The sequence below is a fragment of the Phasianus colchicus genome, chromosome 8 (assembly GCF_987193195.1).
Source record: "Phasianus colchicus chromosome 8, bPhaCol1.hap1.1, whole genome shotgun sequence".
NCBI lineage: Eukaryota > Metazoa > Chordata > Aves > Galliformes > Phasianidae > Phasianus > Phasianus colchicus.
This window is the reverse complement of record NC_143443.1, coordinates 6296727-6312613: the sequence shown is the minus strand read 5'-3', so window position 1 is coordinate 6312613 and position 15887 is coordinate 6296727. Positions and strand designations below refer to the sequence as shown.

At 37.5% G+C, this 15887-nt stretch overlaps 1 protein-coding gene across 5 annotated transcripts in view; it reads left to right on the top strand.

The window, feature by feature from the left end:
* The window catches only part of LDB3 (LIM domain binding 3), a 118792-nt gene extending 103592 nt beyond the window's left edge, over positions 1-15200 (top strand). The window contains exons 11-16 of one of the 5 annotated variants that reach the window (XM_090144790.1): positions 950-1077; positions 7598-7898; positions 9093-9273; positions 11690-11810; positions 13093-13208; positions 14869-15200. In XM_090144790.1, coding sequence (XP_090000916.1) covers positions 950-1077; positions 7598-7898; positions 9093-9273; positions 11690-11810; positions 13093-13208; positions 14869-14958 — 937 coding nt within the window. In that variant the 3' untranslated portion in view covers positions 14959-15200. The remainder of the gene's footprint in view (positions 1-949; positions 1078-7597; positions 7899-9092; positions 9274-11689; positions 11811-13092; positions 13209-14868) is intronic. The other 4 variants (XM_090144789.1, XM_090144791.1, XM_090144792.1 and 1 more) reach the window with 4 other exon arrangements.
* The last annotated feature ends 687 nt before the right edge of the window (positions 15201-15887 follow it).

Below are 15887 nucleotides of genomic sequence, written 5' to 3'. Positions count from 1 at the left end.
AGCAAAAGGCTGGATTGCCAAGATAAGTTTATTTTGTTAAAAATTAAAAATCATATCAAAAGTTTACATTTGTGAGAATGTTTTCTACCACCACTGGAAAGAATTTGCTGGTTTTGTCAGAGGTAAAAATTGTAACATGCTCTTCAGATAGGATCTACTTCTATTGTCAGAGAAAGAACGAGCCACAATGGATTGTGATCTTGCAGATTAGGACGTCTTTTCTTATGCTTACAAAGTGTGTCTTATAGACAAAGTCAACATAAAACTAACTCCTAAAATCTCAGCACAAGTTGGTAGATATCTGGCTCATTGAGTTAGCAAAACTGAAAGAGTAAAACTGTTATTGAGATGAGTTAAGAAGATAATTGAACACTGAGCGTTTTTATTACTGCAGACATCTCAGTATTTGTTACTTCCTTTCTCTGGACTTCTTTAAATCGTTCCTTCTTGCTTGCTTTGTTTGTCATGCTCTTTTAGGAGTCTGTGAAGCAAAGTTACTACAGACAGAATCATCTTAAGTAACGGGCAAGTAGAAGAGGCATATACTTCCACATGTTACTATAATCAAACACAGAATAACCATCTAAGCCATAAAATGGAGAAAAAAATATTCTTGATTGATGCTTGGAACCCTGAGCAAAAGTTTTTAATCTAGGAATGCAGAAATGACATAATAGTACTTCATGTCATGTATTTTTCAGTTGCTGAGTCCAAACATCAGAAAAAAATATCATAAATTATGATCTCTAAATTCAATGCTATTTTTCTTTCTAAGGAACTTTCAAGCCTCTCTTAGCAATGATAACGATTAGTGAATCTCACTGTATTCTCTCTCTAGCTCTCACAGACAGTTCTTCTGGGGTACTTTGGAAGCATCCAAATCTCTTCCTTTTGCACCCAATAACTTTGGCTGTTTATAAAGTTGCTGATACCTTTGTTTTGTTTTTAGAAACACAAGCCAGTCATATACACCAGTGCCAGCTTCTGCAAGCTATGGTGAAAGTCCTGCTGCTTCTGCTGCTTCAAAACCAAGAGTCGTCACTACTGCTAGCATTAAGCCCTCTGTCTATCAGCCAGGTAAGGAGATTCCCAAATACAGGAATGCACAGGCATTACTTTTAGAAAAATAATATGTACATTTTGCTATAGGACACGTGTTTTATCAGGAAATTTATATACACAGAACCAACTGAACTGACAGTGTTGTTTTAGGAGTCTTTGAAGCAAAATTACTACAGACAGAATCATCTTAAGTAATGGGCAAGTAGAAGAGGCATATACTTCCACATGTTACTATAATCAAACACAGAATAACCACCTAAGCCATAAAATGGAGAAAAAAATATTCTTGATTGATGCTTGGAACCCTGAGCAAAAGTTTTTAATCTAGGAATGCAGAAATCACAGGGTAGTATTCAAGGATCAAGGACTTTGTTGTATTTGCATTAGTGAAAATGTGGAACAAATGGAGGAGGAAGAAGATAAGCAAGGGAGCAGTCTGTAAAAATGATGTATAGCCTAATTTCTCCAAGTCAGTGCATTTGCAAAATAGCCCAGTACACCCATTTAGGATCCTCAGAGCACTTCCTAGTTGATAGAATAGCTTGAGAAAGCATGCCTTAGGATGGAAACAAAGTAAGTGAAGTAGGATATTTGCAAAATAGAAAAAAACACATAATGAATTTCTAAAATTCAGGCTTGTATTTGGATTAAAGAATGACTTCTTAAAGTATTTAGTAATACTATGCTTCTACTTCCTACTGATCCAATTACTGAAGAAATATATTTGATTATTCATTTAGATGGAAAATATACTCCTTGATGCTATTTAAATCCTGTCTGTATTAATATGTTACAAATGGAGTCAACTTCTAAAACTAGCGATGACCAAAATGAGCAAATTAAATGTTTAGCAATCGAATTCTAAATGCAATTCTGTTTCAAATTAAGTTTTCTGTTCTTAGCAAGGTAACTAAAATGCTGATGTTTATTCTGACAGTCAAGTATATATGAAAAGCTCAACAATTCTGACAGTCTTAAGCTCATTCTTTTCTGCAGTGCTTTATTTCTGGATCTGCTGCAATGAAACTGATTCAGAAATTCTACTTACATCAGTCTGTCTGCTTTATATCTATCTTTGTATTTGAGATATAAAGGTGGAAAAAAAGTCAGTTCAGAGCTTTAATAAACTGCTTAGGGATCTCAGGGTCAAACAAGGTTTCACTTTCTCCTCATTTGATTTTGGTTAGGTGAGTCAGCACATACTGTGTTCTCAGTCAAATATTTCTGTCTTGCAAAAGAAGGAAAGATGAGAACAGAGGATTTATTTCCATAATGCAGATTAGAGCAAGCTGTAGAAAGTGAAAGTATCTTCAAAAAAAAACTGATTAGTACAGAATACCATTCTCATTTGGGGGCAGTGAAAACTCTACTTTACACAGACTGCAGCAGACATAAACCATATCTGTTAGGGAAGAAGCTGGCTGTTTAATTCAGCTCAGAGTAAGAGGCACAACTTCTACTTTCTGTGATAGGCATCTTTGCAATTCCTTATATTGCTGGTTTTTGAGCCCCATTGCCTCAATACGACAAGTTTAGAAAGTGCAGTACGAAAAATATGTTCTATGTCACTGTGTAGACAGCAAGATTATTTCAAATTGAAGCTTTGCCTGCCTGCATGTGGGAAATTCTTCTTTTGTAGGTAATGAAAGGATATAATGTATTCCAGAGGACATGAGAAAATTTGCAATCATACAAATGTAATACTACAAATGCAAATAGCATTAAAGTTCGCAGAGAGAAAAACAGTAAGTCTTTCTGTTCTATTGAGGAGTTTAAACTAGAACAGAATAGTACCATTGGAAGGTACCTACAAAGATGATCAGATCCAACTACCTGGTGGTTTCAGAGATAAGCAAAAGTGAAAGCTAATTATTGGTGCTCAACGCCTCTGTGACAAGCACAGGGCATCAACCACCTCAGTAGGAAGCCTGTTCCACTGTTCTACTACCCTCAAAGCAAAGGAGTTTTTCCTGATCTCCACTCTGCCCCTCCCGTGGCACAGCATTGTGCTGTTCCTGCCTGTCCTGTCATCAGTTACCAGAGAAGAGACCAGCACCTCCTCCTGTGCTTCCCCTCCTCAGGAAGTTGCAGAGAGAAATTTGAGAATAAATAGAAGTTTTAAAATAAAGAATTCTAAAATACCTCTCTAATTGAACCCCAGAGTGACTCAGGTACATGAGGTTTAACAGAAAGACATTTTATTGTAGGCTATTGGTTTTTGTTTGGTACCTTTTTCAAGTATTCTTCATTTAGTGTTGTAGCACTTTAATTGGAACATGACCCTGGCTTTTAAAGACAGATGCAGCTGTAAGCAAACAGAAACTTGCTGCCTGGGAAGAAATGGAGGAAGAAACATTTCCTGTCACTGATAGATCCTGTCTACCAAGAAAGTAGTTAGGAAAGCTCCTCATCCAACTTTGCCAATGCATATAAATTCTGCCCTGCAGTGTAAAATGCAACCTTAATCTGAAAAGATCAACTATTCTGGAAGGATGAAATAAGGGACCACAACATTCACCTTTTTCCTTCAAGTGCAACCTCGGGCCTTAGCAGTAACTGTACTCTAACCAATAAACTTGAGATTTCTGTTTCTGTAAATCCACTGCATGAAAAGGCTGAAATAATGAATACAATGAAGGATTTGCAGTGGAGAATTTAGCAAAGGAATTCCCTTAAGCTATCAGTCCGTGTTAACAGGAATAGGATGCCTTACTTCCTCTAAAATTCCATGCTAGCAATTTTCGGATTAAAACATACAGCCCCATATGTGCAACATCCAGAAACAAACATCAGCCACTTAAGAAGGTCTACGAGACTATTTTAATCTGGATCATATTGAAAAGTAATGGGGTTAAATCTTGTTTACACTGAAACTAATCTCACAGTGAAACTGCATTGCTGAGTATGTAGCTCAGATGTGAGTAAATCTGTAAGTCTATGCTTTAAAGGAAGGAGAAGAACTGCTAGGGCTTTTCTGCTGTCAAAAATCTTTGTTTCTGTTGTTCCTACATGGAGATCTTTACCCACTTCTGTCCCACGCATTACATAAGGTGCTTTTAAGAGGCACGTAGACGTATTTTCTAAACATGGTCCACTAGATGGCAGGAAATGCTCGCATCTCTCCTTCCTGTACTTTCCAGACTACAATGGTGCTTTCATGTACTTCAAGCAACCCAAATGCCAGCTTTATACTACATAGTAACACAATACTTAAAAACAAGAAAGGAGATCTTCCCTTTAAAATCTGTAAGCCCAAAAAGGAATACTCAGATATGCAAAATGGCTCAAATGGGAAGCCTTGATCCGTTCTTTTAGAAATCAGATTCCCACAGATCTCAACAAACTTTTCACTAATGCTTTAACACATTCAGGACTAGAATAGCAGGTTATGTATATTCTTATTTCTTTTTAAATTCTTCTGAATAAGAGTAGTGTCATCTTCTGGAGGACCTGTTGCATTATCTGCTTTGTCTGTCTTTTATTATCCATTTGAACAGCATACATGAATATTTGGGGCTTCAAGAATGTGGCTGCTGTATGTAGAACAAGCCAAACCATTTGTGATTATGAACTGCATTTGTTATTGGAAAACTATTACTAAAATACTAAAATTTGTGTTCCACTAACAAAACAAAACACACACACACAAAAATTGTTTTCACAGATTAGTTTGTAAGGCTGAAGCATTTGAGACTATGTGAATCTATATATTACTAATCTTTGAAAACATACCTTTTTTTTCTGGAGGAAGAATATCCATTGGCAGTAAACAAAGAGCTGATGAGAATTCCAAATTCCTCAGATGCACGGGATCAGCTCGTTCCTCAGTTGTTAAAAGACCTCTTCTTCTCCTTCCATTCTCTTCACATAACAGTAGTCCCATTGTTTCTCTCCTACTAGCAGAGAATCTGAAGGCTGAGAAACAAGGTGATAGAGGTTGAGTTACTGAATTATTTCAAGTATTCACTGCTGAACAGGTAAAGGTTAGCTGATGCAACACACAGCAAACAGCACCTTTTATTTGCTGTATTAATGTTGAAAGATTTTGAAATATATAAACATGCAAGGTAAATTCGCATGGCAGTACCTGCTAAAAAAAAAAAAAAAAAAGAGCTGTTCATGTAAGTTTAAGGAATATAGCTGTAAGATAGAAAGTAATTTTAATAACAATTACTGATATCTCACTGTTAATGAAACAGGTGTAACGCATTGCAATGATGGTATTTCAGACCTACAGTAATTCCAACCTCTTCACACGGTAATAAATCCAGCTTTTAAAATTAAATGATAATGGCTGAAATGTTAGTTAAGTATGGAGAAATCAGAGCAGTTGTGAACACCCGGTATTTGTCATTCTGCAGTAATTCCCTTGGTATCTTCTTTAAGCAACTGAAAATGAAGGATTTATTTGCTGGAAAGGGAGAAAAAGAAGAAATAGAAGAAGGGATGGGCCTTTTTTATTCTCTATACCAAGTGTTAATCCTTCAAAGGAGTCTAGACTACTCTGAACCCAGATAAATCATATGCTGTCTACGTTGATCAGAATAAACAGGAAAAATAAAACAGTGACATTATGAGATTAACAGGCAAAAAAAAAAAGCGGAAAACAAAGAGCTCCTAATTTACTGAAGACAATCATTAAAAAAAATATATCCTAAAAACATTAACTGTATTCATTGTTTGCTTTTGGATCCCTGGGTTTGAATATCTGGCCATTTTGTTAGGTCCTTTGTGGTATGCGTTGCCTTACTTTGCATGAACAAGAACTGGCCGTGGGGGAGGGAGAATCCTTCCACAAAACTGAGTGAGCTAAAAGTCACCTTATTTAATTACAGAGTCTCATAGGTGGGAGCCTTTTGAACTCACCAATTAGAGATGAAATATTGCCTTCTAATTTTGCCTAGCTTAATACCATAATACATAAATAGCAACAGCCCCGGGGTCTAAAGGGATTGGATACAAACTCTGTTCAGAAATCTTTAAACAATGTTTACCATTCCCAGGAGAAAAAAAAAAAAAAAAAGAAGCTTCAAGCTAAGGTGGGATATTCAGTTTTATGAAGGAGAAAACTTGATGCTGAAGAATAAAAAAGTTTTATTAAGAAGATGGGTTAGAAACTCTGAGCTCAGTAAAAAGAATAGAATCAGAGCTGACTGAGCACAGTAGATGGATACATACGCAATTTACACACCCACACTGAGAATAATAATCCATGTATGTTATCCTGTGTGGCAGTGTGAGCTGAGGGAGGAGTGGAGTGTTAAGTAAAATATAATCTTATCACCACTTCATTATCCTGAGATATTTGTGTCATATTCTAAACCTCTCCTTGCTTGAAATACCTTTCTACCTAAAAGCCCCTTACAGCCACAAATGGTGTATTTGCTCATCGTTTTTTTGGCACCGTGAGCTGCTATGCAGTGTGTTTGCTTTGAGTACAGGAGACTTGGCTTCTGTTCCAAATCTGCGCTCTCTGGTTTGGGCAGAACACTTCAACTCTCCAAGCTTTTACTCCTTTTCACACATACTGACAATCCCTCACTTGTTTTCTTTGCAAAGGAAAAGCTGCTTTTAGTACTCCTGTACTTGGCAAAGCGAGGCAGTTTCTTAGGCAATAGCTGCAGTCCTGCACTGTGCCAGATCTGGCGTTTTGAAAAGAGCAAGGCAGTGGGAAAACATCTCAGTACGAACAGGCTGTAGCTTCTGCTTGTTTTCATGTGATAAAGCTCCACCCAAGATTAAAGCCTGATACATGCTAACAGGCACAGTCTCTGCGCAGGCGATTTTATGTAAGGTGGGAGAAAGGAAGTATAGCATTTCTGTTGTATAGATGGGGACTGAGGCACAGAGATACTACAACTCGCTCAAAGTTTATACAGGAAGTCTGTGGCAGAGCCAAGAGCAGTACTTAAGATCAGTCACAACCGCAAGTCTGGCCTTCCTCTGAGTGCTGCTGCCTTTGTTTTGCTGGTCATGTGAGCTGAACTGGCTCCTTCAGTGTTGCTTACAGTGCTCTCTATCTCTGTGTTCTCTGTGTGAGCCTATTTTTTGTCTGAAACCTACGAGTCTAACGTTCTACAAGTGGTGAACAGTACTGACGTCTGTGGAAAGCACCTCATTGTAATCAATGTAATGAAATTTCAAGCAGAACTCCGTATTGAAATTGTGGGGAATTCTGTCTAAAACTTCATTACGCAATCTGGCCTTTCTATTTATAACCTGCCTTAAAACAGATTACGTGGCAGCTTTTCAAATTATCCCAGAATTGTCATCTCCATTTCTACTGGAAAAATGAAGAGAGATCCTTGAGAATGGTCTCCATAAGGTCCTTACAAGCCAGCAGGCAATGTTCTCTGTAACGCACGTAGATTAAAAGCCAACGATTGTGCTGAAATCCTTGGCTTCGGTCCAGAATTAATGAATGATAATAAGACAGGCCGTAACAAATTGTCCTCTGAAGCTTTGGTTGTTGTTTTGCTATCGGAAGAAAAGACTTAAAAATCCTTCTTGGTTTCTTTTGGCATACTTTAAACAGCACCTGCACCAGCTCATTCCTACACCCCTGCCAACACGGAGCCGGCAAGCCGTCCTCCCTGGGTAACAGATGAGTCATTTTCCCAGAAGTTTGCACCTGGAAAAACCACCACCACTGTCACAAAGAACATCCTTCCGAGGGGTGCTCCCGTACCACCTCCTGCCTCTAAATCTGCATACCCGTCTCCAGTTTCAGCTTCTCCCCTGGCTCCTGCAATAGCCCGAGGAACAATTCAGAGGGCTGAGCGTTTTCCAGCCAGCAACCGAACTCCTCTCTGTGGGCACTGTAACAGCATAATTCGGTAAGGTCACGAGGTTTTGAAGAGGGATGAGGCAGAAAAGACAATATAGCAGGGAGACTGTTTTTTATACATTAATATACAGTGCCAGAGCCTAAGCCTCAGTGAAATTACTCAGCAGGGTTGTCTGTTATCTGCTTCGTTAATTTAACATTTCCAGAGCTCATTTTGCTATGGTGCAGTTCACTTGTTCTCACTGTGAAGTTATACATGCTAATTGTTTGTTTCATGGAGGCTGTGGCGAATCACTGTTTTTGTTTAACAAGTTTCTGGTCCCTGAAGTACCCCTTCAAGGAGGTATATACACCGCTGCATTGCAAGGGTTGGGAGCCAGTAGAAGGATGATAGAAAAGGAACAAGACATCATTTTGGAACAGCAGCCAGATGTAATTGTTGCTTTTGTGTCTGGAAAGATAATGCCCACACTCTATTATCAGTGATTCATTGCATGCCTCTCCCTTCTCTCCCAGTTCATTCTGCTGGATTGGTGCCCAGTGTAACTCTCTGGACTGCTAACCAACTTGAAGTAATCCACATTTAATGACAGTCTCATCCGCTAAAAGGAGCTAGTTTGGTGAAGTGGAACTACTGCTCGTCACCCTTTATATATTCTGAAACAGAAAGATTCCAGTAATAAAATAATTAAATTCTGATCGCTGCGTCTAATTACAATCAAGAGTAAATCACCAAAACCAATCTGTGTCATCCACATAATCAAGCAGCAGCTTTTCGTCTGATATACTAACGTTTCTACAATGTGCAGCATTGTAGCATTCTCTCAAAAGAAAATAAGGCAGGATATTGGGTGTATGTGGGTAGGTTTGGAAATTGGCCTGCTTTTCTGTGATTTCAAATAGTAGATTTACAAGCTTTGGTCTTTTTGTATTGTCTTTCCAGCTGGTCACAAAGATCACTTATAGCTATGCAGATATGAAAACCATAGATGATTTTTTTTGTCAGCTGTTTGTAAATGCAATATATGTGTCTAAACAATGAAATACTTTAAACAGTTGGCAAAGCGTTTTAGTAATAATCTTTAAAAAGACTCTTTCTGCTCAGGTTTCTGGATCTTATTTTAGTATGCACCTTCATAATTTGAATGGAATGCCTGTTATACATGGATGCAGCATCTAGCAAAACGGGTTTGTAATCGGGGTCACTCAGTATCTTTGTAATAAAAAATATCTTTGTTCACAGGGGTCCTTTCCTAGTAGCCATGGGTCGCTCTTGGCACCCAGAGGAATTCAACTGTGCTTACTGCAAGACATCCTTGGCTGATATGTGCTTTGTGGAAGAGCAGAATAGCGTGTACTGTGAGCGCTGTTATGAGCAGTTCTTTGCACCAACCTGCTCCAGATGCCACACTAAGATCATGGGGGTAAGAAAGAGAACCATTCCTTCACCTATACGTGGTCCACTGAAATTAGAAATAATTTAAACTGTAAGCAATGATTGTAGTTATTTTATTATTTCCTCCCTTTTTGATAATACTTCCTTAGCCTGCTGATAATTTTGAAACAAGAAACGCATTATTTTATAATAATCACTAGGTAACCAAAATCTTGGCTATTCCTGTGCTTTATCCAACTAGATAGAATAAGTAATCCAATTATCATCTCTCCGTGTAAAACTCATTACACTTTCTGGGTAGTTCTCTGTTATCAAACACTCAGGATGTTTATCTTATCTATCTTTTCCTTGTCTTTATGCAAGGGAGACTTGAACTGGAATGTTTTAATACTTGACTTAATCTAAAGTTCCATGGAGAAGACTGATCTTCGATGGGCTAAATGCTCCTGCTGCACTTCACTGTTAGCTAGCAGCACAGCTGCTGAGAGGAATGCTGATGACTTCTTACTGTTAAAACAAACAAACAAACAAAACTGAGTAAATAAAATGATCTGACTTGAAGAAAGACAAAAATAGATGCTAACTTATTAAAATAGATGCCTAGATACAAGTAAATATGTTCCATGCATACCTTAGATAATAATGGGGCTTGAATACAGTAAGATACTAGCAGTTTATTTATGCATGCAATTACAGTGCATATACACTATGATTCTCCTACCGAGGAAGAAAGAAGTACCACATCAGTTTCGACTGCTTAGCTGTCATCTTTTGACATCTGTCTGAATGTTGGCATGGACTGAGAAGATGTTTCACTCTGCTATTGCTGATTAGGGGTGGCGGCATCAGATGCTTATGGTGGAGCTCTGGCTCTGCAGCAGTAGGAGTAATTTTACAGCAGCGTACTGACTTACCTAATTAATGTTGGCACAGATCAGTCCATCATTATGGATTTTCATCAGGAAAATAGCAAAGATGCCAGCTGCCTCTATTTATATTAATAAGATTTCTCTATCTGTTCTTTACTTCTTAGCTCAGTGAGGTTCATAAATGGATCCAAGCCTATTTATCGGTGATAACTGTTTTGCAAACAGTAACAGAAGTTAATGAAACTCAATGGTGGTATTCTATATGGAAAGCATAAATTAGACTATTTTGATTTAAAGCATGGAAATGGCTTTCAGTCTCTTATTTTAGTCAGCGGAAATAAATGTTTCAAAGAATCAGAATCTATGTATTTAATCAGTAACAATGTAAAATAGAATCCAGATTCTCAGCTGCTTTAATCACTGTTACACTGAAGTTAACCAAGCTAAATTACTCCAGTTAAGCCTCTGGCCCTTTGACAGAGATACACTGTCAAACATTGACACAAGATTGACAAATTAGTAGGTACTTAATTATACATAGAAGACACTAGGGCAGCTTTTGGACTTGCAGAACTTACGTATGCCAAGATAAGAATGAATAGAGATCGCTCCATACTGGACAGAAGAAAGAACATGATAAAATCTGGCTATTCCTATTTCCTGTGCCATCCATTTCTTGGTATTGGATAAGATTTTATGTGGCTATACACACAGTTAAAGAACTGCTAAGGGTTAAGGTAGCCTGCCAAAGAAAGGTCAGTTCCTTGGTTTTGTCCTGTAAACACTTGTTCATGAACACAGGTGGCTATGTAGGAGAGGAAGAAACAATTGAGAATGGTGGGAGTTTAAAGACAGCTCAGTTTGGTGCCAGAAACTTAGGAGCTTTACAGTGCTTGTGATTATACAAAGCATGGATCGCAAGCATGTCTAAAAAATGCTACCTGTACACTGTCAAGCTTCTCTTCTGTAAAGAACACGTGCAGAATTTGCTTTTTTGTGACGAACACGTGGCCTAGGAACAGATGCACAGACTCATTTTGACTAATCACATAAGTCATAATCCAGTAACTTTTTTAAAAATGACGTTTGTAAAGAGTTCTTGTGAGAAGCTTGAAGAAATGAGTACATAATCTAAGCTGCTTTGAAAACATCAGACTTAAATCATTTATCCCCTTTGTGCATTTCTTGGTCTTAGAGATGAAATTGCTCTTCTAAGTTTAAATAACAAATCATACGCTTGCATTGAAGAGTTCATAATGTCAGAAAAAAAAGGAGAAAAAAAAAAAGTCTGAATCTTTGTGCAGAATCTCCTGTGCAACAGCAACTGGGCATGTTGATACAAACAGCTGGCTGAATTATGTTGTTTAATTTTGGCAAATGCGTTACTCTAGAAATTTTGCAGTACTTGTACTTCTCTCTTTCCAGTGGAGCTTAGTTTCTGTTATACTTCTTTCTTTTGAGGAAAGGAACTGCCTGAAACAAAAGTGAAAAGTTTTGAGCATCTCTGCCTTGTATTTTGTAAGTAGTTGCAGTGCTTGCTATTCTGCTGGAGATTTTTGTTTCTTTATTTTACAGGAAGTGATGCATGCCCTAAGACAGACTTGGCACACGAGTTGCTTTGTTTGTGCTGCTTGTAAGAAGCCATTTGGGAATAGTCTCTTTCACATGGAAGATGGAGAACCTTACTGTGAGAAAGGTACGGCAAGCTGGATGGTTCTGCTTAACATTCGTGTGCTTTATGGTGTATGGAAGAAACATACAAATAAAGCAATTGCTGGACAAAATAAAACCAGTTACCCAACCAAGAATGTATTTTGTCTCCGCTGTCCACATCTAAAAATGTTTCCTTCTTGGTATTTTTTCTCCTTAATGATAGGTTGGCAGAGTGCTGGTCTTTTTGCCCCTATGTCCCAGATTGCCTGACTTCATTTATCTTCCTAACCTATTATAACAGTTAGCTCTAATTTCTCTCCCTTCACATTTGCTCCTGTCCCCATAACTTCCCTGATATCTTCTGCTCATTGAAAATCTTCCTGCTACTGTGATGAGAAACTCTCCTTCTGACAGTGCTTCTATACAGTATGTGTGGATTGCTGCCCAAATTCTCTACTAAATTGTTTGATGCTTCTATCCCAACCTAAAACTGATCAATATATGAAAAGATAGCTCTGCTCAGATGTGCAACACATGGTTGTGCAGATTTTGTTTTCGGAGTGCTGCTTCTTGCCAACTAAGAACGGAAAAAGTCAGGATTTCCAAAAATACAGAAGAGGTAAATGTGGTGGCCTGACAAGGTCAGGACGCAGGCAATGGTTAAACTGGTATTCTCTCTGTAAGCCCGTCCTTGTCCTGTGAACGTGCTTCTGGTTTAGTTTTCTTTGGAAATGCAAAAATCAGATTTTCATATCGTAGTGAGAAAGAAAATCCTACAGCATGACTGACTTGATACCCTTTAAAATTGCAGTTTTCACCACAGTCTCTAATTACTTTCAATAATTCCATATATAGTTTGAGATTCTGCTAGGCTCTTTCAAGTTATTTGCAAGTTGGACTTGATATTCAAAATAGAGATGTATTATGCAGCAGTTAAGGGGTTTCTATAATATTCTTTGTTAATGCAGAAGAACCACAGTATTTCAATGTTAAATAAAATACTCATGGAAACTTAAAACTACGCTTCTAAACATAACTTTGAATGTGATGATTTTTTTAGTGCGTATTCTCTGTTCGTGATGACAACTTGTAGTACTGTACAGCCATAGGGCATTGCACTGAATTTGTATTTAAATAATGAGGAAAAAAAAAAATGCAGTTCTAAAATTTCGTTATGGGAGATATTCATTTTAATGAATATAGTAAGAAAATCTGAGCAAAAAATAATCAAAAAAGAATTTATCTTCTGGAAACTTTCTATTTCTTTTGGGTGTAATGTGATTATGTTAAGAGCTTGTTCTAAGTTTGCTTTTTTCTTCTTTTAGATTACATTGCTTTGTTCAGCACAAAATGCCATGGCTGTGATTTTCCTGTTGAAGCTGGAGATAAATTCATTGAAGCCCTTGGACATACTTGGCATGATACCTGCTTCATTTGTGCTGTAGGTTCCATACCAAATACTATCTCATTTCTTTATGCTTTTATCATAAATTGTTAAGTAACACCAGCAGACCTGGAAGCAGAAATGACTAACATATGCCTTAGGATGCAGAGGGATTGAATTTCATTTCTTACTTACAGATGGAGAGGGATGAGAGTCATTTCTCTTCTCTGTAAACTTTTATTAGAATTAATAAATTTAATTAGCACAAGTGAATGCTCTTTAATAAATCATACAGTTCTAGAGTCTGTATGTATGATTATGTCTAGCACTATTTGCTATTCTAATATTTACTAGATAAATCAGGATTTAAAATAAATCAATGCAATTGAAGAGTACAGGCATAGTATTACTTACAAAGCAGTGCAGTTTGCATTTCCGTTCAGAATTCTTATTGAAACTTGCAACTTGCAAAAAGGAATCTGTTTAAAGAGAATGAATAGTAATTAATGTAGAAGTTGGTCACACTCATCAGTTGTAGCGTGGCCATATTCCTACACTGCACAGAAAGTAGTTAAATGTGTATGATAAGCAGTACTTTTCATACGGTTCCAATACAGCTGTGCTGCTCCCCAACCTATTTTTCATAAGGTAATAAAAGAACCTCTAATTAGCTAAAAAAATAGTATGTTGGCCACACCAGAAGTGACAATTTCTAAGATCTGTTGAACTTTAATATTCAGGTTGAATAACAGAAAGTATAGAAATATTTATAAATATATTAGGCTAAACTGGCTACAACCGATCCCTTAAGTGTATGTGGAAGTGATCACCACAAAGGTGTTTTTCTATGCAAACTGAAATATCTTTGAAATTTGAACATAGAAAACAATACCACATTTTTCTTCACAAACCAACAGCTGTTTGTAACTTATAAAAGATACTTTCTCTGAATACTTCCTGTTCTTGTTTTCGCTTTTTCACTTAGCCGCATCCTTAAGTATTTATTTTATTAGCAACCCAATTTTGTGCAGAGGTGACATCCTTTTTATTAATATATTTCTCTAAGCTGTTCTTGTAGAAGCTAATTTCACCTTTTTTTCAGTGAGCTAAAAGTCAAATGCAAGATCTTTTCTGATGTGCTTATCCTCATATCCATTCACACGGTTTTTCCTTCCCCATGTAGTAGCACATCACTGATGTTATCTCTCACTGGTCTTAAGCCTGCCATAAGCAGGGACAACAGTTATTAGATTCTAATGCACTGACTTCCTTTAGTGGTTTAGCTAACTGACCTCACGTGTTGTTGCGCTGCCCAGTGTGGATATCAGCACAATTCCAGGAGAGACAAAGCTGATCGAAATCTAGGCTACCTTGCCCTCAGCTATGCATTTTCACACACTTTGCTTTGTCAACGCTGGCACTTACGAAGCCAGGCAGTGAACTTAACTCACTGAAGAATAATCCACAATTTCAGTGGTATCAGCTGTCTGATTGAGTCATTCCTTGATCACAAAAACACCCAAGTAATGAGGGGAATGAGTATCTGGTGGTGCCGCAGCAGGAGGTAAACTTGGGACTATGCTGATGTAAAATCATGCATTGCAAGGATCAGAATCTAGGTCTTGAGGTTTGAGCCACCTGTATGTGTTTGAGTGTGCCACTAACCAAACCAAGATCTAAACTAACTCTCTCTCCCTCTCTCTCTCTCTCATTCTAGGTATGCCATGTGAATTTGGAAGGTCAACCATTCTACTCCAAGAAGGATAAACCACTGTGCAAGAAGCATGCCCATGCCATCAATGTTTAAAAAAAGAGCTGGAAGTCAGTAATGCTGGGGAAACCTGATGACTAAATGAGCAAATATAAAGTTGATAACCATGGCTAGCATTTGTCTTGGTAGAAGCTATAAAGTTGATATTTCTAAAGTTTCATTTTAACCTTGTTTCTTAGAAGCAGAACATGCTTTTGCGTGGTTCATACAAAATAAACAATCAAAACCAAATTAAATACTCCATTTAAAAACAGATTATTAGTGCAGCAGTTTGGAGCAATACTGATTAAAACCTGTGATTTAAAATGTAATATGTAAATACAGTTTAAAATGAACTACCCACAGCAGTTTTACTGCTTAGACCACACACTAGTGTTTAAGAATAACAGGAAAAGTCCTGTTATTGTAATTGTAATAACTCACTCTCTTGTAATAGCTCATTTTCTTTCATAAAAAGAATGAGTAAGTGCTATACGAACAATAATCAGTAGAACCAAAGGGCACAGCTTTCAAAGGGAAATAAATAGGTTAGGGTTTCCTCTATGAAAAGTGTGTGCTATTCCTTTATGTTGTGGTGCTACCTCATAGCATCAAATATTTTAGATTCTTTCCAAATAAGAAGTTTGCCTTGAATCCCTATGTAGCTCTGAAGCCTAGGAGACAATGAGTAGCTTAGTTTGAGAATGGAGTGGAAATGGAATTAACTCCTTCCACGCCCAATAAGATTGAGGAAAGCGTGTCAACCTTGCTACTGCACTTGGCTTATACGCGAGCAGTAGGTACCTCACTTTCAAATCTTAATAGAAAAGGCTAACTGGCTTTGTCCAGCCTGCTCTTAAATTGAATGGAATCAGGCTGGCTGGAAAGGAACTGCGGCTATTAATTCAAAACCAGTTTGCCTTTCCTCTTGTGGAAAAAAAACCTAAACGTTACTTTGGTTTATAATGTCCATTGATATAAGTGGG